The sequence below is a fragment of the Mytilus californianus genome, unplaced genomic scaffold (assembly GCF_021869535.1).
Source record: "Mytilus californianus isolate M0D057914Y unplaced genomic scaffold, xbMytCali1.0.p SCAF_12, whole genome shotgun sequence".
Taxonomy (NCBI): Eukaryota; Metazoa; Mollusca; class Bivalvia; order Mytilida; family Mytilidae; genus Mytilus; species Mytilus californianus.
This window is the reverse complement of record NW_026262604.1, coordinates 12,612,237-12,639,115: the sequence shown is the minus strand read 5'-3', so window position 1 is coordinate 12,639,115 and position 26,879 is coordinate 12,612,237. Positions and strand designations below refer to the sequence as shown.

General features: G+C 32.6%; 1 protein-coding gene across 2 annotated transcripts; it reads right to left on the bottom strand.

Moving 5' to 3' along the window:
- Positions 1-1,080: 1,080 nt before the first annotated feature.
- On the bottom strand, positions 1,081-12,115 carry LOC127721387 (zinc finger protein 239-like). 2 transcript variants are annotated; one of them, XM_052228124.1, is made up of 2 exons: positions 11,937-12,115; positions 1,081-4,930 (listed from the first exon to the last, which is right to left on the bottom strand). In XM_052228124.1, the coding sequence occupies exon 2, from the start codon at positions 4,883-4,885 to the stop codon at positions 3,950-3,952; it is 936 nt and encodes a 311-aa protein (XP_052084084.1). In that variant the 5' UTR covers positions 4,886-4,930; positions 11,937-12,115; the 3' UTR covers positions 1,081-3,949. The 2 variants fall into 2 exon arrangements, with proteins under 2 accessions (XP_052084084.1, XP_052084083.1); XM_052228123.1 differs by lacking the exon at positions 11,937-12,115 and adding an exon at positions 6,057-11,180.
- Positions 12,116-26,879: the final 14,764 nt, after the last annotated feature.

Below are 26,879 nucleotides of genomic sequence, written 5' to 3'. Positions count from 1 at the left end.
AAACTTTGAATTAGACCCCATTGAAATTGGTCAAGAAATAAGCTATTGATACAAAGTATAATTGTTTTTGGCCCCTTTTTCCTAAACGGTTTGGGTCATAACCCTAACAATCAATCTCAACCTTCCACGGGACACAGATGATGGCCCTGCTGGCATATAACGTTATAAAGGGACATATATCAAGAACGATAAAAATGACGCCACCAAATGAAATTCCAACTTGATCTGAGTTTGTGGTAAAAAGCGTTGTACAAAAGATATATAACATTTGGTTGAGGTAAACTAATGTTAGAAAACTGAAACCAATTTCGGTATGTTCGTACGGACGTATAGACGAGCAGACTTACGTACGTACGGGCGAACGGGCGTACAGACGACAAGGGTGACACTTAGAACTTCCGCTTCGGTAGGGGCAAAACAAATCTTTTAAACTTGCACTTATATCTTATAATAAACAGTAAATTTCAAACCATATGTATACACAATTTTCCCCTGCAAAATTAGAATTACTGTTACAATTTCTATTAATAGTGCAACTCATATTACAATCTCTAGAAATGCCTTCTCATACCAACATTCAATTGTATCAATAAAACATTTCTTTTTTTTTCAATTATAACATTATGTCAAAATGTTTTGTTTTTTTTCAATTATGACATTATGTCAAAATGGTTTTATCTAAAAAAATCATTTGAATAAAATAAAACAACTTTTAAACAAATGTTCCGTTACAACTTTTGTACTGAATATGTTCAAACTCAGAATTTAAAAAATGGACGATTGACGAGAAATGACAAATGTTTGTTCGACGAAAAAGTAAAACTCTATTCGAACTTCAAAGTAATATTCAGGCTTTAGCGTATTCATGAAATAATGACTAACCTGTTTAAATTTCTGTTAATAAACCCTCAAATCCAAATAACATTTACAGACTTAACCTACTTTTTTTCCAATGTAATGTCATAACCATAGGAAAACATTTAAAATATTAAATCATTATTACTAGGTGTGAATTACAGCTGGCACACGTTCATGTAATAAATACATTCCAATCAACGAACACACGTATTTAGATTCAGATTCAGATTCAATATTTTATTAAAGTCTCATCACTTGTAATACATATCATCATAAATATACATTTTATAAAACAGCAATTTTATAAGTTAGAATACAAGTGCCATTCTATAAAGAATTATGAGAGACTACTAAATATTTATCAAATCTATAAAACATTCTTTAGATTACATGGTTTATGCATGTGCAAATGATACTTTTATATTCAATATATAGATATAACAATTTGAATCAAATCCTGTTTTTATAGAAGTTAAAACAGATACGAATTAAACAAATTAATTAGTTTGAATAATTTTCCACGGACAAACCTGTGTTCCCTTCAGGTTAAGGTTTCAACATCAACAAGGTATTTGTTATTTAAAAAAATTCATGTATACATAAAATCATTCCTCTTTAATATAATTTCATTTAGAATAAAATCAATTAAAAAATAAAAAAGTTCATTCAGTTTAAATACGTCTACGCGTATATTTCAGGTCCATTCAGGTCTTTTTATTTCCCTGTTAAGGTCCGATTTTTGGAACAAAAAAATAGTTTTCATAAAATTCTTTATCATTTCAATAAAATACTACATATTTTCTTTCTATAACAAAATTTAAATAACAAGGAGATTGATTGAAATCTAAAACAGTTATAGAACTTGTATAAATCTGACCGGAGATTTTCAGGTCAATTCGGGTAATTGAAATTGCCGTTCAGGTCCGAGTTTTGGCGCCCCAAAAATATTTTTCATAATTTCTTTTGTAATATTATTAAGATATTGAATTTTACGTTTCACAAAATCTAAACGTGAAGGAAATCCATTGAAAAATAAAACAGTTATTGACGTTTGAATAAGTCTGATCGTAAAATTTCAGGTCCGTTCAGGTCTTTTCATTTCTTCGTTCAGGTCCGATTTTTGGCATCAAAAATTTGATTTTTATTTAAAACATTTTATTTCTAATACCACGTGATTCTTTACCTTTAATAAAATTCTAATTTGAAGGAAATCCATCGTATAATAAAAACGTAATTGCAATTTGAATAAATCGAGTAGTATATCTTCATGTCTTTTCAGGTCCACCTTCAGGTCTTTAGTGTAACCCTCAGAGTGATTATAAGCAAGGACTCTGTGACGGGCAACTTATAATATCCGTGTTTTAAAGATTTTAATGATATCAAGCCAGTCCAGTTCAAACTATTATATGTATATGTAAGTTATCACTAAATTATATGATTTCTCATGTGTCTACGTAAATTATCACTTATTTTCTAGTATGTGTTCTCATGTTCTCATGTGTCTATGTAAATAATCATTATCACTTATCACTAGTAAGGGTTCTCATGTGTGTGTTTAAGTAAATTATCACTTATTTACTAGTATGAATTCTCATGTGTCTGTAAATTATCATGAGTATGTGTTCTCCTGTGTCATTGTAAATTATCATGAGTATGTGTTCTCATTTGTCTTTATAAATTATCCATGTTATCACTTATTTACTAGTACGTGTTCTCATGTTTTAAGTACGAGATTATCACTTATATTGAACCCCCAACCTCAACATGCTCAATCTCATTTCAGAGTTTTATCCCTAATTATATGTATTCCAATGTGTCTCTTTGAATAAACATGCTGATTAAAACCTTTACCACACACAGTCGAGAGATTAATCACCTGTATGCGTTCTCATGTGTCTCTTGACCACACACAGTCAAGAGATTAATCACCTGTATGCGTTCTCATGTGTCTCTTGACATTTCTAAGCTAGCTAAACCCTTTAACACATACACCACAGTCTTGAGATTAATATGTTTTCATGTCAATATGTAAATAACATTGCTAACAAAACCCTGTACCACATACATTACAGTCATAAGGTAATTTGCCTGTATGTATTTGCATACATTTGTTTGGTACATCGCAAACTGACAAATGTCATGAAATTTCATATGCCTCTTTAAATAAATAAGGTGACTAAACCCATTCCCACATACATCCCAGTAATGAGGTCTATAACCTGTATGTGTTCTCGTGTGTCTCTATAAATCACAAAGTAGACTGAACTCTTTCCCACATACATCAGTCATTAGGGAGCTACCATTTGATTTTTATGGGGGCTAGGATGAAAAATTTTGTCCTGCCTTTTTATTTTTCCCTCTATTCGGTCCTGCCTTTTTTTTCACTCTTTTCGGTCCTGCCTTTTTTTTTTAGTTTATCCTGACTTTTTTTTTACATAAATTGTCATCCTGCCTTTTTTTTTGCAAATAATCTCGTCCTGCCTTTTTTTTTACTCAAAACTCCTGTCCTGCCTATTTTTTTTCAAATTTCATCCAAGCCACCCCCCTATAAAAATCAAATGGTAGCTCCCTTAGGTCTATAACCTGTATGTGTTCTAGTGTGTCTCAAATCACATTGAGTAAAATGAATCCTTTATCACTGTTTACCACATATACATCACCAGTGATGATTTTTATCGCCTGTATGTGTTCTCATCTGTTTCTTTGAAATACTAAGCTAGTTAAATCCTTAACCACATACATTACAAATGTGAGATTTATATGTTTTGCTTGTATGTATTTTTATCATGTTCATATGTCTCCTTAAATTACTAAGATCATGAATATATGACTAAACCATATGCAACATACATCACAATCATGTGTTCTCATGTGTTAGCATGATTACTAAGCTAGCTAAACCCTTTACCACATACACCACAGTCATGAAGTTAATAACATGTATATGTTCTCATGTCAATATGTAAATTACAATGATGACCAAACTCTGTACCATATACATCACAGTCATAAAGTAAATTAAATGGCATGTGTGCTCATACTTCATTTTAAACTATTAAATTGACCATTGTTGACTAAACCCTTTGCAATCTCAAATGTGAGGTTTACATGCTTTATCTGTATGCATTTTCATATGTTTCTTTAAATTACTAAGATCACTAAACCCTTTCCCACAAACATCACATTCATGAGGTTCATAACCTGTATGTATTCTCATGTGAATATTTAAACTACTACGTTGACTAAACTGTTGATCACATACACCACAATTATAAGGTTTATCACCTGTATGTGTTCTCATGTGGTTTCGTAAAATACTATGCTGACTAAACTGTTTACCACATACATCACAGTCATAAGGTTTATCACCTGTATGTATTCTCATGTGAATCTGTAAACCACAAAGCTGAATAAACCTTTTACCACATAAATCACACTCATGAGGTTTATAACCGGTATGTATTCTCATGTGAATCTTTAAATTACCAAGCTGACTAAACCGTTTACCACATACATCACAGTCATGGGGTGTAACGCCTGTATGTGTTCTCATGTGACGCTGTAAACTACTAAGATAACTAAACCGTTTACCACATAAATCACAGCCATGAGAGTTATCTCCAGTATGTGTACTCATGTGTGCCTTTAGTTGACTACTTTGAGAAAATTCACTAGCACAAACATCACATTTATGAGGTTTTTCACCAGCATGTGTTCTCATATGTCTCTTTAAGTCACTACTTTGACTAAATTTTCTAAAACAAACATCACATTTATGAGGTTTTTCACCCGTATGTGTTCTTACATGTCTCTTAAGGTGACTACCTTGAGTAAATTCTCTAGCACAAACATCACATTTATGACGTGTTTCACTTGTATGTGTTCTCTCATGTCTTATTAGGTCACTTCTTTTACTAAAATCTTTACCACCAACATCACATTTATGAAGTGTTTTACCAGTCTGTGTGTTGATGTGTCTCTGTAGAGTACCAGTGAGTGTGACTAAATCCACTCCTCCCTCTAACATCTTATTGATGATGTTAATCTCCAGTATGTGAGTTCTTGTACAACTCTGTATAAAGGAAAAAAGTAGTATAAAGACATAAACCTTTTGATACCTTCCTGCAATTTACACATTACATATCTATTTTGACATTCTCTGTATTTATGCATCTGTATGTTTGGGTAATTCTTATCTCATACTATATACAACATGTACAAGAATTTTATATAATGTACTGCCTCATTGATGTATAATACCTCACATCTTCTTTGTTCATATAAAGGAAAACAATGTTGGTAAATGTCAACATAATTTACTAGCTCAGTGTTGAAGGCCGTACTTTGACCTATAAAATATTTACTTTTCATGCATTGTAACTTGGATGGAGAGTTGTCTAATTGGCACTTATGCCACATATTCTTATCTATAGTAAATAAACTGTTGACTCAGAGATATATCTTGCCTGTCTGCATAAAAAAAAATTAAAACAGACAAACTCAGACAGCAACATTGTTAATTAATGTGAAGTTGCTGAACCATGAACATACTGGGGATAGGACGCAGTGGCGGATCAAGAACTTTTCATAAGGGGGCTGCTGACTGACCTAAGGGGGGGGGGGGATGTAGGTGGAGTCGTGTGGAACATGCCAATTATCCTTACATGTATGTAGCAAGATTGAGAAGTTCAAAGGAAAATTTCAAATGGAATCAATTGATATGCAGCAAAGATTAAATGTAAAAAATAGGTATATTTTTGGAAATTGTAACATGCAACATCATGAACATCAGTCTATTAACAACTATGTGGAACACTCCAGATATTTTTAACCTGAAAGATCTTTAGATTTTGTATGTACAAATATGTATATGATTTTTTCCAATTTCTTTTAATAATATATATGCAGCAAAAGATCAACATTTTTTTTAAATTTTAGCTTCAAAAGCTTCTAATGTAATAATGTATGTACAAATGATGTAAATACATTGAAATAATGAACTTTAAACATCTTTTCTTTGCATATATATTTCTTATAACACAGTTTTACAAATTTATTTTTTCAATGTACTATTGTTTTGTCACCGACATCATGGACATTGTTTTGTCAACAAAAAGAAAATGATTAAATTTTGCCTGCTGTTCAGACTTCATGATCAACAAAAAATAAAGGAAGTCTAAGGATGATAGAGATCTGACCTTTATATGCTTTCGAGACGTTTCGGCCATGAACCCGTTCGGCTGTATGTCGTTTCGGCCATACACCTGTTCGGCCTTGGTCCTTTCGCACCATTATACCATTATAGAAAGAAAGAATTAATTGGGAAGTAGCCATTTCTTTATCCTAGTTGATAAGACTTTCATAATAAAGGTAATTGAAGGTGAAAATGCAGTGTAAGGAAAATATTATTTTTTTTGTGTGTGTTTTTTTTTCTTTTTTTCTTTTTTGTGTCCTGTAGACGTGTGGTATTGCATAACTAGTAGTTTTTCGACGTCTTGATTGCATTACTGATGAACATGATGAAAAGGATTGATAAAGAAATCAAATTTGATATGGACACAATATTCACGCTTGATAGAGGTCTGAATTTGAATTGTAACTAAATTTTTGACACATAATAGGTTTCTGACACAGAATAACTGTAGTCAATGAACTTCAAATTGGTTATATGATTTGAATTTATTTTCAATTTTTTGCTTATGTGCAATACACTATGCTGTTGCGAATTGACCCCTCCCCCCCCAAAAAAAAATAATTTTACCCTGGTTTTTTGCTTTTGTGCAATACACTATGCTGTTGAATATTAACCCCAAAAAAAAATATTTGAAGAAATTTTCTTTTAATTTCTGAAATTTGAAATGAGAAAAATTGTCCCCCCTCCAATTTTTTTCACCTCCCCCTTTCTCTTATACCCAAAAAAAATTCTTTCCCTCAAGATATGGTCAGTATCTTAATTCAAATTTCTAATGGAGTTTGCAACCACAATTACCCATTTAAATACTTCATAAAAGTTTTAAAATATAAAATGACATACATAGTCATGGCTAAAATTAATATTAATTAATAGTGACTGCTAAAAATAAATTGACAGCTAATACCTCAAGACAATCATAATTTCTTAATACATAATTTACAAGCAGTGTAAGGGAGGTAATCAAACAGTGTTCTTTAAATTGATTTGGATTACCTCCCTTACACTGCTTTTAAATTGTCTTAATTGTCCATTTACCAGAAAAACCTAGTTTTTCCCCCTTTTTTGCCCCTAATTCCTAAATGGTTTGAGCCATAACCCCCCAAAGTCAATCCTAACCATCCCTTTGTGGTATGGAAACTTGTGGTATAATTTCAGAGAGATTCATACACTTAAACACAAGTTATTGTCTGGAAACTACAAAAATGCATATTTGGGCCCTTTTTTTGGCCCCTAATTCCTAAACTGTTGGGACCATAACCCCCAAAATCAATCCCAACCTTCCTTTAGTGGTATTGGAACCTTCTAGTAAAAATTTATAGAGATCCATTCACTTAAACTTAAGTTTTTTTCTGGAAACTAAATGCGTCTTCGGACGACGTCACAGACAACAACAACGACATGATAGCATTATACGACGCAAATTTTTTTTGTGGTCATATAAAAATCATAACAGATACTTAAATAATGATTGAGGCCAAATTTGGTTTAATATTGCATAATAATTTCTTTAAAAGAAGACATTTGTATGTATTTCTCATAGGGTCCTAAGTTAAACTAAGTCCCTCCTGGTCGCTATCTTGGATGATGGATAGGCTACATTTGTAAATGTAATGTAATGGATCCGCTACAAAGTAACAATGTTCACTTGGTCAGCACCTCATAAGGAACATTCATGCTATGTTTGGTGTCATTCCATTCTGTGGTTCTCTATGAGAAGACATTTGTATGCATTTCCCATAGGGTCCTATGTTAAACTAAGAACCCTGTTGGCGGCCATTTTGGACGATGGATTGGCTACAAAGTGACAACACTTGGTCAGCACCTCATTAGGAACATTCATGCTATGTTTGGTTTCATTCCATTCAGTGGTTCTCTAAAAGAAGACATTTTTATGTATTTCCCATGGGGTCCTATGTTAAACTAAGTCCCCTGCTAGTGCTAGCGGCCATCTTGGATGATGGATCAGCTACAAAGTAACAACACTTGGTCAGCACCTCATAAGGAACATTCATGCTATGTTTGGTTTCATTCCATTCTGTGTTTCTGTAAAAAAGACATTTGTATGTATTTCCCATAGCGTCCTGTGTTAAACTAAGTCACCCCCTGGCGGCCATCTTGGAAGATGGATCCGCTACAAAGTAACAACACTTGGTCAGCACCTCATAAGGAACATTCATGCTATGTTTGGTGTCATTCCATTCTGTGGTTCTCTATAAGATGACATTTGCATGATTTGTATGCATTTCCCGTGGGGTCCTATGTTAAACTAAGTCCCCCGCTGGCGGCCATCTTGGATGATGGATCGGCTACAAATTAACAACACTTGGTCAGCACCTCATAAGGAACATTCATGCTATAGATATAAGAAGATGTGGTATGAGTGCCAATGAGACAACTCTCCATCCAAGTCAAAATTTATAAAAGTAAACCATTATAGGTCACAGTACGGTCTTCAACACGGAGCCTTGGCTCACACCGAACAGTAAGCTATAAAGGGCCCCAAAAAATTACTAGTGTAAAACCATTCAAATGTTTGGTTTCATTCCATTCTGTGGTTCTCTAAAAGAAAACATTTGTATGTATTTCCCATAGGGTGCTATGTTAAGCTAAGTCCCCGGCTGGCGGCCATCTTGGATGATGGAGCAGCTACAAAGTAACAACACTTGGTCAGCCATTCATGCTTTGTTTTGCTTCATTCCATTCAGTGGTTCTCTAATCTATCAGTATGTTTATTTTGGCTTTGCACAAGGTCATGTTTTCTCCGACTGTTTATCATGGATGTGTGCTAAATTTTTTTAGTCTATAGATATGTAAGAGATAAATTTGTCCTGGTAAAATATGTCCGGGTGGACACATATTACTAGTATAAAAAGTCCATGGTTACAGAATTTACTAGTATTTTTAGTCCGATGTTAGTAATTTATGTCTCCAGACTAATTTTCCTAGAAAATTCAAGTCCATGTCATTAATATTCCTAGGAAAAATGTCCATGTCCTTTTTTCTATAGGAAAAATATTAATGAGTCAAATTATTTACATTTAAACAATATTGGAAATTTAAATGTTAAGTTTTAATATTGTTTAAGAGTTGTGTATTTATATTTTTAATAAAATTTATGTCCCCAGACTAATTTTCCTAGGAAATCATGTCCATGTCATTAATATTCCTAGGTAAAAACGTCAATACCCTTTATTTAAAAAGGAAATTTTAATGAAACAAATTATTTACATGTAAACAATGGAAATTCAATTTTTATGTTTTAGTATTGTTAAACATGTTAAAGAGTTGTGCATTTATATTTTAATAAAATTCAGGTCCCCAGACTAATTTTCCTAGGAAATCATGTCCATGTCATTATTATTCCTAGGTAAAAACCTCCATGCCCTTTATTTTAAAAGGTAAATATAAATGTTATGTTTTAATATTGTTTAAGACATGTAAGAGTTGTGTATCAATTTTTTTAATAAAGTGTTTGTCCCCAGACTAATTTTCCTAGGAAATCATGTCCATGTCATTAATATTCCTAGGTAAAAAAAATCCATTCCCTTCATGTTGAAAGGTAAATTTAAATGTTATGTTTTAATATTGTTTTAGAGTTGTGTATTAATATTTTAATAAAATTTATGTCCCCAGACTAATTTTCCTAGGACATCATGTCCATGTCATTAACATGCCTAGGTTATAACGTCTGGCCATGTCCTTTATTTTAATAGGAAAAAAATAATGAAATTTTCAAATCTTAACTAAGAAAATATGTTGTTTTTTTTATTTTCAATAATTTTTATAATATAATAAAAATAAAATGCTCCGCTGAGTAGCTTGATACGACCGCAGAGGTCGAACCCTGAACAGTTGGGGCAAGAATGGACACAACATCCAAGCTTGATACAGCACTGAATTTGGATTGTGATTAAATATTTGACACAGCATAGGTTTCTGACACAGAATGTATGTGGTCTAAGAACTTAAAATTTTTTAATTACCTATTCAAACCATATCATTATTATTTACTTTTATATATAAATCAGAAATAACCAATTTAAAATGGAAAATTTTAAAGAAAAAAAAAAACCCTCCCCCAAATTTTTTGAACCCTCTTATGATTCATCACCCCCAAACTCAATCCCAGCCTTCCCTTTGTGGTATGGTACATTTGTACCTTGCAGTACAATTTCAGAGAGATCCATACACTTGAACACAAGTTATTGTCTGGAAACTAGAAAAATGCTTGTTTTTAGGCCCCTTTTTGGCCCCAAATTCCTAAAATTTTGAGGCAATTACCCCCTAAATCAATCCCAGCCTTCCCTTTGTGGTATGGTACCTCGCAATACAATTTCAGAGAGATCCATACACTTGAACACAAGTTATTGTCTGGAAACTAGAAAAATGCTTATTGTTGGCCCCTTTTTGGTCCCTTATTATTATTCCTAAACGTTTTAGGCAATTACCCCCAAACTCAATTCCAGCTTTCCCTTTGTGATATGGAACCTTGTAGTACAATTTCAGAAAGATCCATACACTAACACACAAGTTATTATCACGAACTAGAAAAATGCTTGTTTTTTGCTTTTTTTTGCCCCTAATTCCTAAAATTTTGAGGCAATTACCCCCAAAATCAATCCCAGCATTCCCTTTGTGATATGGAACCTTGTGCTACAATGTCAGAGAGATCCGTACACTAACACACAAGTTACGTCTGGAAATTACAAAAATGCTTATTTTTGGCCCCTAATTCCTTAACTGTTGGTACCATAACCCCCAAAATCAATCCCAACCTTCCTTTCGTGGTATTGAACCTTATGGTAAAATTTCATAGAGATCCATTCACTTAAACTAAAGTTAGAGTGCGAAAACCAATGTGTCTACAGACGACGACGACGCTGGACGACGACGGCGCCGACATCATACCAATATACGATTTTGCGGTCGTATAATTACTAGAAAAACAAGTCTAAGGACAATTTTCCCTAGGAAAATAAATGCCAGACATATTTTACTAGCAAAGGACTTATTTTCCTTCGAAAATTTGTCCTGGGACTTACATTCCTAGTAAAATAATGGTCATGGACTTGATTAACTAGGAAATAAAGTCTGGCAGACCAATTTAACTACCAGACCAAATTTACTGTTACAGATACATGTACATCAGACATTCTTTATTAATAGTACTACTGTAAATTCAGAAATTATTGTCAGAAGATTTTATTAATGTCAATAATACGACTACTTGAGTATTATTAGCTATAACACATGATAACATAAATAATAAGAACTCACATTCTGATATCAAATACATGTAAAACATCTGTATGTGGCTTTTCTTAAAATTTTAAACTTGCTTTTTTGTTAATTTTTCATTGGACAATACAACACTTGGGGAGCCGAGGTAATTATCAGGAAGAGTTTGGCGCAAGTTTCTGGGTGTGCCTGTCCAAAGTCAGGAACCTGTGATTTGATAGTTGTCATTAGTTGCTGTATATCATACCGGTATATGTTTTTCATTTATTGTTTTTACCATGTTTTACTAAAATCAGGACATTAATTTTCTCAATTGAACTGTTTAACATATGTCAATGTTTGATTTCGGGGCCTTTTACAGCTGGCGATATGGGTTTGTCTCGTTGTTGAAGTCCACATGGTTGCCTTTATTTCTTACAGGATGCATCTTGATACTTAATTTGAACTTTGGAGAATAGTTGTCTCATAATATTTGGCATTCATATATAACTAAGGAGGTCAGCCAAAATATGAAGTATAGAGAAAGTGCATAAAATTACATTATAATGAAAGAGCACAAAAAAAGAAATTCATTGGTGCCAAAATTTTGGGAATCGGCCAAGCGGTTCAAAAGTTATAACCATGAAAACCATGATAACACAATTACCGTCTTAAGTGACAAATTTCAATCTTGACAAGCAGATAATAGCTTCTGCACAGTTTTCACGTAATACTAGTAAACAGTATAATTCTACCCATATATTTTTCACTCCAGTTTGTAAAGAATAAGATAAATCACCAAACTTCCTTTGTTTTTGAAGGGAGAATATAAGTCGAGGGAAAGAGACCAACGTTATCTTCTTCTATATGAATGTCCCCTTCCAATTATGGAACACCTCCTCAATGGATACGAATCACCGTTTTGTATAGGTGAACTCCTACATAGCTTCTCTGTTAATAATGAACATAAAACATTGTGTCATTGCTATTGTGTGAAGATATCGGACTTTTCGATCAGTAAACATTACTTGCTCATCCGATAAGTATTGTAAAGTTGAGTGCTTCGGAAGTAAAAACGGAGGTACATGTACATACCTGTACAGAACAGAATATAGTAGCGCTGCTCGTTCAATTACGTCGGTTAAAAGATCATTATAGCTTGTGTAATACATGTATATGTGTTTTTTTACTATGCCAACTCTGAATTCATCATTATAATTCATTAGGCCTATCATACAAACTCGATCTTTAAGCATCTCTGCATCACAAACCAACAAGAAATATCTGAAATTTTTAATAACTTTTTTGTAAATGTTGCAAAAAACATCGGTGACAACATAGTCCAGTGAGATTGCCGTTTGACCCAGAACAAATTGCAACAAAAAAAATAAAGACGTTAAAATATTCACCTTCCATCGCCATACAATACAGAAAAAATCGCCACCAAAATACACTGTTTTTCACAAATAATACATTATAATTTTTTTTTAAATTATGACACCAACGCTGATCCATAGCCGATCCGGTATTTAGAATTTTGTTTATCATGACGTCAAACATGACGACAGAAAGAAAAGAAATTGTTTCAAAGACGAAATTTTAACAACATACAGGTGATTGACAAACACCCAAGCATAGAAGCTATTAGTAATAAATACTCAAATGGGTCAACATCAAATAAACTTATTTTTCAGCCTATAAATGAAGAATTTGTTTCTAAAAGAATTGGTAAAATAAATGTTAAAAAGGCAATTAACTGGTATAGATGGTATATCACCAAAAATTTTACACGCTGCTAAACATGTAGTGATTAAACCTATCACACAACTTGTTAATTTATCATTATCCACTTCCATTTTTCCAGACTCGTTTAAAATTGCCCAAGTGGCACCCATTCATAAAAAAAAACAGTGTGCTTGAAAAGGGTAATTATAGACCATGCAGTTAGTGTTTTACCTGCTATATCTAAAATTTTTGAAACAGCCATAGAATCAACTTACTAAATACTTTGATGATATTTTCGACCATTTCCTTGCGGCTTTTCGATCAGGCTATGGCTGTCAGTCAACATTACTTAAAATTTTGGAAGATTGGAAAAAGGCACTGGATAATAATAAATACTTAGCAGCAATATTAATGGATCTCAGTAAAGCTTTTGACTGTCTCCCACATGACCTACTTCTTTGTAAATTGGAAAAATATGGCCTTAGTCCATCTGCGCTTGAATTGCTCAAAAGTTATCTGACTACGAGAAAACAGTGTGTAAAAATAGGTCAGAGTATCAGTCAAATGCAAGATATCTACAAAGGTGTTCCTCAGGGATCTATACTAGGCCCTGTATTATTTAATGTATTCATAAATGACATCTTTCTTTTTGTTAAACACTGTGCTTTATATAACTATGCTGATGATAACACCCTCTCAAAATCAGGTATACTTTGGAATCAGTAATTAAACCCTTAGAGGAAGATAGTAACTCCCTAATATCATGGTTCTCTTTCAACAAAATGCAGGCAAACCCAGAAAAATTCCAAGCAATTGCCATAGGTTAAAAAACACACACTCAAAATATGGTCTTCAACCTAAATGGATTCAACATAAAATGTGACGACGAGGTGAAACTTCTTGGTGTAACAATAGACTTTAAACTGGATTTCAACACCCACATCTCAAATATTTGTAAAAAAGCTGCACGACAACTAAACGTACTAAAAAAATCGGCACTCATCTCCGTGACCAGACTTTCTAAACTTACAATATACCACTCATTTATCTTGTCAAACCTCAGCTATTGTCCTCTTACATGGCACTTCTGCAGTGAACAAAACACAAAGAAAATAGAAAAAATACAAGAAAGAGCACTCAGATTCATTTATGACGACTACAACAATTCTTACGATACACTTCTTGAACAGTCTAAGCTACCAGCACTTAAAATTAGAAGAATGAGAAACCATGGCATTATATACCTATAAAATAATTAATAAATCAAGTCCAGAATTCCTACATAATTTAATAAACATTAAAGAAAATTCATATAACTCCAGGTACAAAGGCATAGCGGATATACCACGGCCAAAAACAACAAGGTATGGTAAGAAAAGCTTTAGTTACGAGGCAGCAAGACTCTGGAACTCCTTGCCAAATGAGGCAAAGAGCTTATCAACTTTTGGCCAGCTCAAAAATTTTATTTCCACCTTGTGTTTTTCAGAAAAATTATGTTTTTTATTTTTTGCAGTCATTTTTATTTATTATTTCTTTGTTTTGCTTATGCATTACCTGTGCTGTAGCTGCTTGCAGTCTTTTGCTTGTGCTTGTAGTGTTTAATTTTGCATGTGCCACTCAGATATAACTACTGTGTGCTACTATGTGCTGATAATTGACATTTGTTTTAATATATATATATCTTGCTTAGATTTTATTTTGCATGTGCTATCTATGTATTACAGACCTTCTAAAATTCAAACTGACCATTATTCCGTGCGTTCATCGTGTATCGTGCGTGTTGCGTGCGTGTATCGTGCGTGTATCGTGCGTGTACCAATCGTGCGCTCATCATTCATCGTTCCGTGTATTTTCCGTGTAACGTGCGTGCATCGTGTATTCTTAATCGTGTATGGTGCGTGTATCGTGCGTGTATATCGTGCGTGTATCGTGCGTTCATCAATCATTCATTCTTAACCGTGTATCGTGCGTTCGTCAATCGTGTATTTTGCTGTGTACATCAGATAACGTGCATTTGTCAAACGTTCATCTCTAATCGGGTAACGTTCATTCATTGCGGTCTTTATATGATAGTCGGTTATAGAGCTCATCAAAGCTTATATTTTATCTCACGGTTAAAGTGTATATATATGTTCCGACTTTAAATAAAATCTACATTCATACTTACTTTCTTGTGAACACTTAATTAACTTCATCGTACATAAAGTTCATACAGATTCATGAATTTTTGTGTAAAATTTCTTTATCATCTGTAAACATTTCGTGGTTATTCAGTGAATCTTGGCTGGGACTGACACATTTTAATATAATGATACATGTTCTACGTACAAACAATAACATGATGACATTTCTACGACAGAACAGTTAAAATTGGAATTTCTATTCAACTGAGCGAAATGGGCTTAAAAATATACTGTTGGCCAACTGTTATTTGTTGAAAAATATTCCGCCAATTGAAAACAACAGTGCTTTTGCAAAATTTAGATGTGGGGTAGCTCCAATAAAAATAGAAACTGGAAAGTATGAAAGAAAAGAAGTCCACGAGATGACATGTGTTGTAGCTCTACTATTGAAGATGAGCTTCATGTCATTTTAAAATGCCCATTATATGAAGATTTTAGACAAAAAATAAGCTAAACATTTTAATGAACATTTTAACCTTTAATTATCAGATAGCGAAAAATTTATATTTTTATTTAATAACGGCAATGTTGCTGCTATAGTTGCCAAAAACATCAACAATATTCATTGAAAAGAAACGGCATTTTATTTCCTAGTTCTCAAAGAAAAAATGTTTTATTTTCATATAGTACAGGTGGACACTGTAAATTTTAAATGTAAATGAGTAAATATATTGTGTCTTAAAAGTCTCTCATTATTCTTTTTAAGATTGGTACATACAATGCAAATGTTTTAATGTTTTATGTTTATTTCTGTGATTCTCATTTTATGTTTGTATGTGGTGAGACTATAATAAAATATTGAATCAGTATTAACATGATTAATGTTCAACTTGAGTCATTTCTCCAATGTTGAACAATGCAAGATTATAATTCTTCGCTTATTTGGCAAATTCATATTCTACTAAATATTCAAACATTTAAGTTTTGATAAATACCATTACAAATATAATTTTTGTCTTCGTTTCTGATGGTCACGTGCAGGTAAGGTTATTCCATTGAGAAAATACAATATACAAGATTATCGGGTAAATGTGGATTGCGGATTAAGATTTTAGATGTCAAACTTGAATTGACAAATTAAACTGAGGCGAATTTAACACGAATATGTATTTTCTCTTCAACAGTGTTTTAATTCTCTGTTCTTTATTTTCATTTAAAATAAGCTAAATATGTTTTGTAGAAAATTGAATACAAATAAACATATGTATTTGAAGGCATTTTTTAAATTAAACAAGTATAAGATCACGAAAATATATCCCGTATTCCTTAAGAAGGATTTTAAATTGAGGAACTTTTTAAACTTGAAATTGTGTTTACGAGTTTAAGATATTCTTTTTTATTTAAATTTTTTGATAAAATAGTTAAATATATTGTATTATCATAACAAGTCTTTATTTAAATGGAATAAACATGGAACACTTTCACAGATTCACTTTTCATTGTGTTCATGGTTGCATATCAAGGACACCGTTTTTAATGTATGTCTAAAAGATTAATATCCGAAAAAATAATTCACAATAGTACTTTGTATTAAAGAATGACGGATTATTTTACCATGGGGGTATTTTTTGTTCCGTTACTGAGGACATTTTTTTGTCCTTTATGAATCCATATGACAAATTTGACTCCAATAAGGATAAATTTTATCTTATAGAAAAATCGGTAGTTTTTATCCGATAGATTTTGTGTTCATCTTTATCGGATATAAAAGATTGAAAAATACAAACAATTAATTGAAGTTTCGTATGCATCTATCACGATCCAGCAACTTTTGACTAGTATAAAGGGTTGCCTTGGTTTTATAGCTCAAAACGGTATCATTTGTTTTGCTTTACATTGGGTTAAATAATGAAATGTATGTTTCAGAAATTTACACAAGTTTGATTTCGGCTTTGACTCCCGGGGACACTGTCGTTTACAGTGAAAGACGAAAATCTACACATGTACGTTCTTATAAAAAAGAAGTTGTGGTATGATTGCCAATGTTCATCATTATATCATAATTATTGTACTCCCCCTAATAATGAATCTATAATATATGCCACTGGACGTTAAACGATCAACTATTAATTCATCCATCTTATCCTTTTAGTTTTGTGATAATTTGCATATCAAATACATGAAACAACAGGGGCGGATCCAGCCATTTTAAAAAGGGCGGTTCCCAACCCAGGGCAAAAGGGGGGTTCCAACTATATGTCCCCATTCAAATGCATTGATCGTCCAAAAAAAGGGGGGTTCCAACCCTCTGAACCCTCCCCCTGGATCCGTCACTGAACAACTGAGGAGTTTCACTAAAGTTAGAAGGCCGATATTATTGCACATATAAAACAGACATTAACATCGATCCCTACGTTTTGATCCCCTCACAAAACAACACTTTATAAATTTCATGCATCTATAACGCTTTTCTGGATTTACTTTCACTAGGAACGCTCAATGCTAAATATTTGAAAGCCAAAGAATGTATAAAATAGATAGGAGTGTAGAGCTATATGACCAATAAAGGGCCTATACACATTCACAACATTCTGTGTATTTATGTGTCTGTCCAAAGTCAAAAGCAAGTAGTTCAGTGGTTTTCGTAACATCAATTCTGTTATATACATGTATTTGGGCTTTTTTTTTGTGGCAAGATACATGTAGCTTTGAAATAAAGAAGGCCGTTAGTTTGCTCAATTGAATTGTTTCATATTTTTTTTCATGTCGGAGCGGGGCCTTTAATAACCGACTTTACAGTTCCCGTATTTTTTCATTATTGAAGGTCGTATAGATATAACTGCTAGCATTCCTCTTGATTTGAACTTTCTTGAATAGTTGACTCACTAGCAATTATACCACATTTTCTTATTTTTACATAAGCCTTCAATCCATCAAAAGCCAATTTAGTCTGCTGTAGCTGAAACCTACGTTTCTTAAAAAAAATCTAAATTTATATACTGACAATTTAAGAAATGTTTGTCATAGATATCTGTTCGTGATATAAGTATCAATTTATTTTAGCCATGAAGATGTGTAAACCCTTAAATAAACCCTATTTCTTTGGGCAATACCTACGGGAATTAAAATAATAAAAACCATTATTAGAAAATCGGAATATATATGTGTGTATGACTCGGAGGTGCAATGGAGATCATAAAGTTTGATGGCCACGCGTGAAGTGCGCTGGTCTGCGCCGAAGTGCGATGAGCTGTTCGATGGTTTGCGATGGTTTATATAACGCGAGATACCTAGATTAAAGTCTACAGATGTGCAATTATTATGAGCAGTATATTTGTTTCAATGTCAGTATATAATGCATTTACTAGTGTTATTGTCAATGAATGTAATAGTTAAAGTTGCCGCGTACTAATTTAGAGATCGTCCTATTTGATGTTTTGCATGTGGAAATTATTCTTGCTTCAACATGTATCTTTACTTAATTTGTTCCTCTAATGAGATCATCATTTACCGTTATATAATCATAAGAATAGTTTCACGGTGGACCCGTATTTATTGAGGGAATGACACTTCATCGTACGTAAAAAAAAATCTTTCGTATATTTCCCGTTTCACAGTCCTACATGTATATTGAATTTTGCCTACAACTCAGAAAGTTGACCAGCGCGGGGTATGCTTAAACCTCTTATTCTAGATGTCAGGTAACTTACTCGTGTATATGTTGGATTGCTGCCTGATTGACGAATATCCGTCATTTTATATATATATATAACAAACAAATTTAAATTATATATATATATATATATATATATATATAAAGAAAAGTTAAGTAGAATCCGTATGCTGGTAACATATAAGAAAATTAATAAAAGATAATAACGGTTTCAATTCATCACTTTTACTAGCGCTTTCACTGCTTTTACAGATCTTCAGGTAATATATATATATTTAAATTTGTTTTTTAGGGATGCATCCAGTTGCACCTTTTCATTTAAAATATATTTCCGTGAAGTAATGTCAAAAGATTACTCACTTCAATAAAAAAATAAATAAGGGAAATGAAACCTCTTCTCGCATGTTGCACTTTGTGTAATTGTTCTCTTCGACAAAATACTGCCTTGAACTCAATTTTGGTATAAATATAAAGAAGCCACATTTGGTTCTTAAATGGATATTTTTTAAACACCTAAAGCAAGGTAAAGCCTATCTCTTGATATAGGCTCTTAAATTCGGCAACTTTTAGAGACCGACCGTGCTTGGGCTGTATAGCCAGTCAAGGTCGCTAAACTCTCATTATCCGTTTAGAGATTTTCTGAAAATACGATGGTTACTGTCTCATTAGAAACTAAAACCTTATCAAATATGGAGGCCTTCGGCTGTCATCTGCTCTTTTCGGGTTGTTGTCTCTTTGACATATTCATCATTTCCTTTCTCAATTTTAAAATAACTAAAAATATGATAAACAGTTGTCAGATCAATATTCATTTCACAAGCCAGTGCGTTGATACAGGTTATATTCTACTGAATTTACTATATCCGTTATTATTACGTAATTATATAAGTCCCGTGTCCAGGTAAAAATAACAATTTGTGGTATGTATGTCAGGTGAAAGTGACAACGGGTGGTATGTATACTAAAATGTTTATCGTCTTCCATTATACATGAGGGTGTGGATGGGGGTTTATAGAATAGAAAATTATTGACCAAAAAATAAAGAATACAAAAAATAACCAGACAAATATATAGAAAGAAAATGATGAGGTACTAGAATATATGGAATAAAGAATGATCGACAAAAGGTATAACGATTAGAAAAAATTGCCTAAAATGATAGAATACAGAAATAATGAATCCCTATTCAGACCCTCATAATCTGACGATGACATTTAGCTTTAGGACAATTATGGGCATGTGATACAGTTTTAGAACCACAGTGATTTTTTTTACAAAAGTTCACATATATACAAGCTAATTTTTACAAAATCAATTTGTATATGTAATAAAAATTATATCTTCATGTGCTAAATTTAAAAGACAAATGTGTTTGAATTATTCGACATTAAAAATTTTTACTTATAACATTTCGGTTTCTTGGACATTTTTGTCCTTTGAACAGACATCCTTAACTTTTTTGTTTCAAAAGATAAAGATATGCGGATTTCGGTAAAGAGATTAGGAATATCTTCATTATAAAATTGGGCTCTACATTTGTGTAACAATTCTTTGTTAATATTTAATTTTTGCGAAAAGAAATTGATACAAGAAGAAAAAACGGTATTTTTGTTGTATATTTATCTAGTTAAAAAAAAGTCGGTAATTTCTTCATAAAAGTTGCAACGAATAATCTTCATACAGTATCAAGCAAAATGTCATGTCTAAAATGAGGGGGCCATAACTGATAACACTTTTTCCTTAAAAAAATGAAAAAATAATTATTTGGATAAGAAAATAGCCCAGATATTTAGATATATTAGAATAAAAATATTTTTTTAATTTTTTAAAAATCATTTAATATTCATCGGTTAATGATTAAATGAAAAATATAGAAAATTGTTAAGTTGATTTTAAGGAAGGAAAATAATGTTTGTCCCGAGAAAAAAGCCCCCCCCCCTATAAATGATCATTAATTTACCTGAGTGGGGGCTTAAATTTGGAGACCGATCGCCAGACCTGACTGCCATAAACAACAGATAACGAACAGCAAACAGTGGATACACCAATTGATATGTATGAAAGACAACGGCGGTCACAAAATGATTGCACTGAATAATTTCAACTACCATTGAGATCGTTTTTTTTCAAATCTCCTTATCAAATTAGAAATGCATTTAAAAAAACCTAGGGATATCTTTTACAGTTTGGAATTGGAATTGGAATTAAAAATTGCATTTCCCAAAGAGTTTCAGGTAAAACCCCGAGAATCTCACCTCCTAGAAATTTGAAGTGCCAGGATGTTTGAAAATATGTATGAATTTTTTACATACTTGAAATTGTATAAGGAATATAAAAAGATTCAGTATGTTTACTGTACAAACAAACAACAGACACCAAGTGATGGATACAATTGTGGCTTATATTGTTTAATTCATTTTTACTGAGAGCAAAATTTGATTGATTGATTATTCAGTGGTTGTTTAAACGTCCAGTGACAAAAATTTCATGCATATTCAGGACGAAAAGTCGTTTCAGAAGTATATTATGAAGTATTTGGTATTACAAATGTTTAAATTTTCTCATTATTTGGTAAATTTCATTTTCTTAGCTATTTCTAATTAATTTGTACGAATCAGATTTTTCTGACAAATTATATATTTTGCTCTAAATTAACTCATACGATTCTGATAATATAAGGAACATTGTAACTTAATTATAAAAAAAAAGAGATTATGATTGTTTATCAGTTGTTATGTAAGTTCGCTCGTGTCAGTCGGATCACTGATTTTCGGCAATATCAAGGAAAAACCGGCACGTTCCAAATATTGTTCAACTACTCATTTAATGGTGATTCTTTTTCTTTAAAAATTGGAATTTATGTAATAAAAATCTATCTATCTCTACCATAGTATGAAAACATAATACAAGTAACTCGTCCTTTCTAGTCCTTAGTGGCATATTATAAGTCCTTAGCAGTGTTTAGACGTACAGGCAGAAAACAGTCGAAGGCCACCAATGGGTAGAAAATTCCGCACCGAAGGCGTTTTTCAGCTGGTCCCTAAACAAAAATGAATTTTAGTTCAGTGATAATGGACATCATACTAAACTTCGAAACATACAAATATTTCCTAAATTTCGGAACGTAAACATATGATAATTAATTAGTTAAGGTTACAAATTTAGGCAGATAAAAAGAAGGGGGGGGGGGGGGGTCAATGCATTTGAATGGGGACATATGGTTAAAACCACCCCTTTTATCCTGGGTTGAGAACCCTCTTTTTAAAAATGGCTGGAATCGCCACTCTTTAAAACGTAGCAATTTATAAATTATTTATATTAAGTAGAATTATAAAATCGATGAGTTTTATAATTTGACAACACTCATTGATATTGGAAATACTATACTACAATTAATAGTGTTTAGTAAAACTGTCGACCAATCAACACAGAAAGCGAGATATCTAAAATTTGTATACCCTTATAGATTTTCATTATCATACATCAATTTTAAATGCAATTCCAAATAAAATGGCTTTGAGAACCGTGTATTAAGCGCTTATCGTTCATTCGTCAATGAATCATTCACCGTGCGTGTATCGTGCGTGTATCGTGTGTTCATCATTCATCGTGCATCGTGCGTGTATCGTGCGTTCATCATTCATCATTCATTTTTCGTTAATCCTCCGTGTAACGCTCATCGCTTATCGTGCGTGTATCGTGTATCGTGCATTCAACGTGCGTGTATCGTGCATTCACAGTGCGTGTATCGTGCGTGCGTGTATCGTGCGTGTGGTCAGTTTGAATTTTAGAAGGTCTGTAATACATGTTAGTGCTGTCTGTATGTCTGTATGTTTGTGTTGTATATGTATCTGGTGTCATTACATGTATGTTCTGTTTTATAATATCAGTAGGTTAGAGAGCTCTTAAGAGCTCATGTTCCTTGTTATTATGTATATATACAATCCGACTTTAAATAAAGATTACTTTACTTAACTTTACTTTACTGCTTACATTTTTTTATATATAGAAATAAAAGTAAATACCACAAAATAGCCTCCAAAATAAAATTAGTTAGCTTAGCGTAAGCAGGACGCACAAAACATCAGTTGTAAAGGGACAATAAATCAAAAGATTTTTTTAAATTAATTTTATTTACAGATAGATGAGGATGAGGTCAAACTGGCTATAAGTTTTGCTATCCTACATTGATTTTTCTGGTTAAAGAAATACATATTGAAGTTCGATCCTAATCATATATAGAGGAGGTCTGGATGGGGTTTACAGAACAAAAAATATAGGGCAAACAGTGTAGAATAAATAGCTTAAAAATTAAAGAAAAATGCGCTAAAAACAAGTTAAGAATAGGAAATTAGTACATGTAATTGGGTGGTAAAATATGAAGAAAAGAGAAAAATAGGACAAATTAGTATACCTATTACTGGTCTATTGTATGTATTGTTACAATGTAATTTGTTCTCGTCTTGAACATGTGTAAACTATTTGCCACTGGACATTCAGCAACTATACAAACAAGTAAGGAAACACCCTTCATGATAGTATATGTGTATACCATTTGATTTTTAGGGGGGGGGGGGGCTAGAACACAACTTAATGTATCTCGTCAAGTATCATGTTTAAATACATCAACACAACTTAAAGTACCTTGTCAAGTATCATAAATAAACATATCACAGTTGAGTGCATATGCTCCTTGTTAAATGCCTTAATGTGACTCATGATTAAACACATCAACACAACTTAAGGTATATACCTTGTCAAGTATCATGATTAAACACATCAACACAATTTAAGGTAACGTTCCTTGTAAAGTATCATGATTAAACAAATCAACACAACTTAAGGTATCTTGTAAAGTATCATGATTTAACACATCAACACAACTTAAGGTATCTCGTCAGGTATCATGATTAAACACATCAACACAACTTAAGGTATATCGTCAAGTATCATGATTAAACACATCAACACAACTTAAGGTATATCGTCAAGTATCCCATGATTAAACACATCAACACAACTTAAGATACCTTGTCAAGTATCATGATTAAACACATCAACATCATTTTGTTATTTGAATATATGATTTTATTATTAAATAAACTGCTTCGCTGAGCGCAGCTGGATACGCCCGCAGAGGTCCAACCCTGAACAGTTGGGGCAAAAATGGACACAATATTCAAGCTTGATACAGGTCTGAATTTTGATTGTAATTAAATATTTGACATATTATAGGTTTCTGAATAAATGCAGTCAAAGAGCTTGAAATTGATTATATGAATTGAATTTATATTCAATTAAAGATTTCTTGCTTGTAATACTTAGTAAATCTGTTGTCAGACTATAAACAAATAAAGTTAAATTTCTTCTCAATGTCATATTTGAAATTTATGAAAATCAATAGGGAGATTACATCAATAGCTATAAACAATTCACCAAAGTTTCATGAGAACTGCTGAAAGCATTTTTGAGTTATTGTCCAAAAACTGGAAAATCCCCCCTTTTAATGAATAAAACCCCATAACTCAGAAATTAAAAATCTAAAATTTATAAAATTCTAAAGGGAGCTTGCATCAACAGATATAAACAATTCACCAAAGTTTCATGAGAACTGCTGAAGCATTTTTTAGTTATTGTCCGAAAACTGGAGAATCCCCCTTTTTTATGAATAAAACCCTGCAATTCGGAAACGTAAAATCTAAAGTTTATAAAAATCGAAAGGTAGCTCATGTCAATAGATATAAACAATTCACCAAAATGTCTTGCAAGTTGGTGAAAGCATTCTTGAGTTATTGTCCGAAAACTGGAAAATCCCCCTTCTTTCATGAATAAAACCCCAAAACTCGGAAACGGTAAATCTGAAATTTATAAAAAAAACGAAAGGGAGCTCACATCAATAGATATAAACAATTCACCAAAGTTTCATGCATATTGGTTAGAGCGTTTTTGAGTTAATGTCCGACATGTTGACGACGGACGGACGGACAGACGGACAACGGTATACCATAATACGTCCCGTAAACGAGCGTATAAAAATGCATGACAGCATGGACTGGAAAGGATCCAATTAATCAAAGAAATAACATATCATTATTTGAAATTTCATATAACATTGAAGTGTTGTTATATGACTCTATACATAACCAATTTGAAAGTCTTTCCCAAATAACATATCTGTATATATAACGGTTAAACACCTGAGTGTTTCTGAAATGTAAGACTCTAAAAAAAACGTCTACTTCATACATCCAATGTCGAAGAGTTTCTTTATTTTTTTATGTGTATGGGTCATTATTTTAAATAATGTTTAGCCCATGATTAAAACCTAACGGTATATGTTCTCATGTGTCTGTCAGTTTTCATTATTATAGAATCTCAAACGAAATACAACACATTCATAAGGTCTTATAACTATTTCCAGTATGTGTTCTCACGTGTAACTGTGTCTCTTGTAAAATACATGTCTTCTACCACCAACTTTCAGCACATACATCATATTTATGTATTTATCAAATTTGTTGTGTATGTGTTCTCTGTTAGTCCCTTCTTCTAATATTTTTTTAGCACAACTAGAGTCCCTTACAAGCATGTACCGCTTCAACAAAAGCTACTTAAAATCATCATCAAAGGGGGATAAGTGACCGTATAACTCTATTTCAGGGATGTTGACGTATTTTTAGATCTTATCCTAGTGATAACTTTTCCCTTTTATTAAAGTTTATATATCTATAACAGTTTTTAAGATAATAGACAAAATGGCAAAACATTCGAAAATAAAGTTTTTAAAGGTGCAATAACTCCAATAAGGTGCCGACTGAAGAAAAAAAAAATCGTCGTTTAAGGGCAATAATTCCTATAAGAGGCCGTCTGGCAGTTTTAATATCAATAGACATAATGCACTAGTAGATCTCTTCATTTTAAACAATTTTTCGACTTCATATACATGTAGCGCTTTTCAAGATAATCTTCAAAAATTGCACTTTTATACCTTTATGTTTTACTTTTAGAAATGTCAGCCATCATTCATGTTTGTCGTCAGGCAGTGTTATCAGACACATAGTTGCAAAGATTAGAATACTGTAGTACTATACAAATCCGTGATTTTTGTAAGGTATATACCCCATTGACGATTGGGGCTAAGTTTGGTTAAATTTGTCCCAGCAGTTTCAATGGGGATGGATTTAGTAAAAGTTAACTGACAACGGACGAAACCGATAGACGACGAACTCCAAGTGATTAAAAAATAACGCCTTCGCGCCAGGTGAGCCAAATATTAAATTAATGCTGGTTTTGACCAGTATGCCTTCTCATGTGTCTATGTAAATTATCAAGCTGAGTAAACCCTTTAACACATACGTTACAACTATTAGGTTTATCGGCTGTATGTGTTCTCATGTGTCTATGTAAATTACCCAGCTGACTGAACCTTAACCACATACATCACAGTCATGAGGTTTATAACGTGTATGTGTTCTCATGTGTCTATGTAAATTACCAAGCTGACTAATATGCCACAGCTATGAGGTTTATCACCTGTATGTGTTGTCATATATCTATGTAAATTACTAAGATCACTAAACCCTTAACCACATGCATCACAGTCATGAGGTTTATCACCTGTATGAATTGTCATATGTCTTTGTAAATTACCAAGCTGACTAAACCCTTTACCACATACGTCACGGCTATGAGGTTTATCACCTGTATGTGTTCTCATATGTCTTTGTAAATCACAAAGCTGACTAAACCCTTTGCCACATTCATCACAGTCATGGGGTTTATCACCTGTGTGTGTTCTCATATGTCTTTGTAAATTACTAAGCACACTAAATCTTTTACCACATACACCACAGTCATGGGGTTTATCACCTGTATGTGTTTTCATATGTCTCTGTAAAGTAAAATGCTGACTAAACCCTTTACCACATACATCACATTCATGGGGTTTATCACCTGTATGTATCATCATGTGTCTCTGTAAAGTAGCAAGCAGACTAAACGCTTTACCACATAAATCACAGTCATGGGGTTTATCACCTGTATGTGTTTTCATGTGTCTCTGTAAAGTAGCATGATGACTAAACCCTTT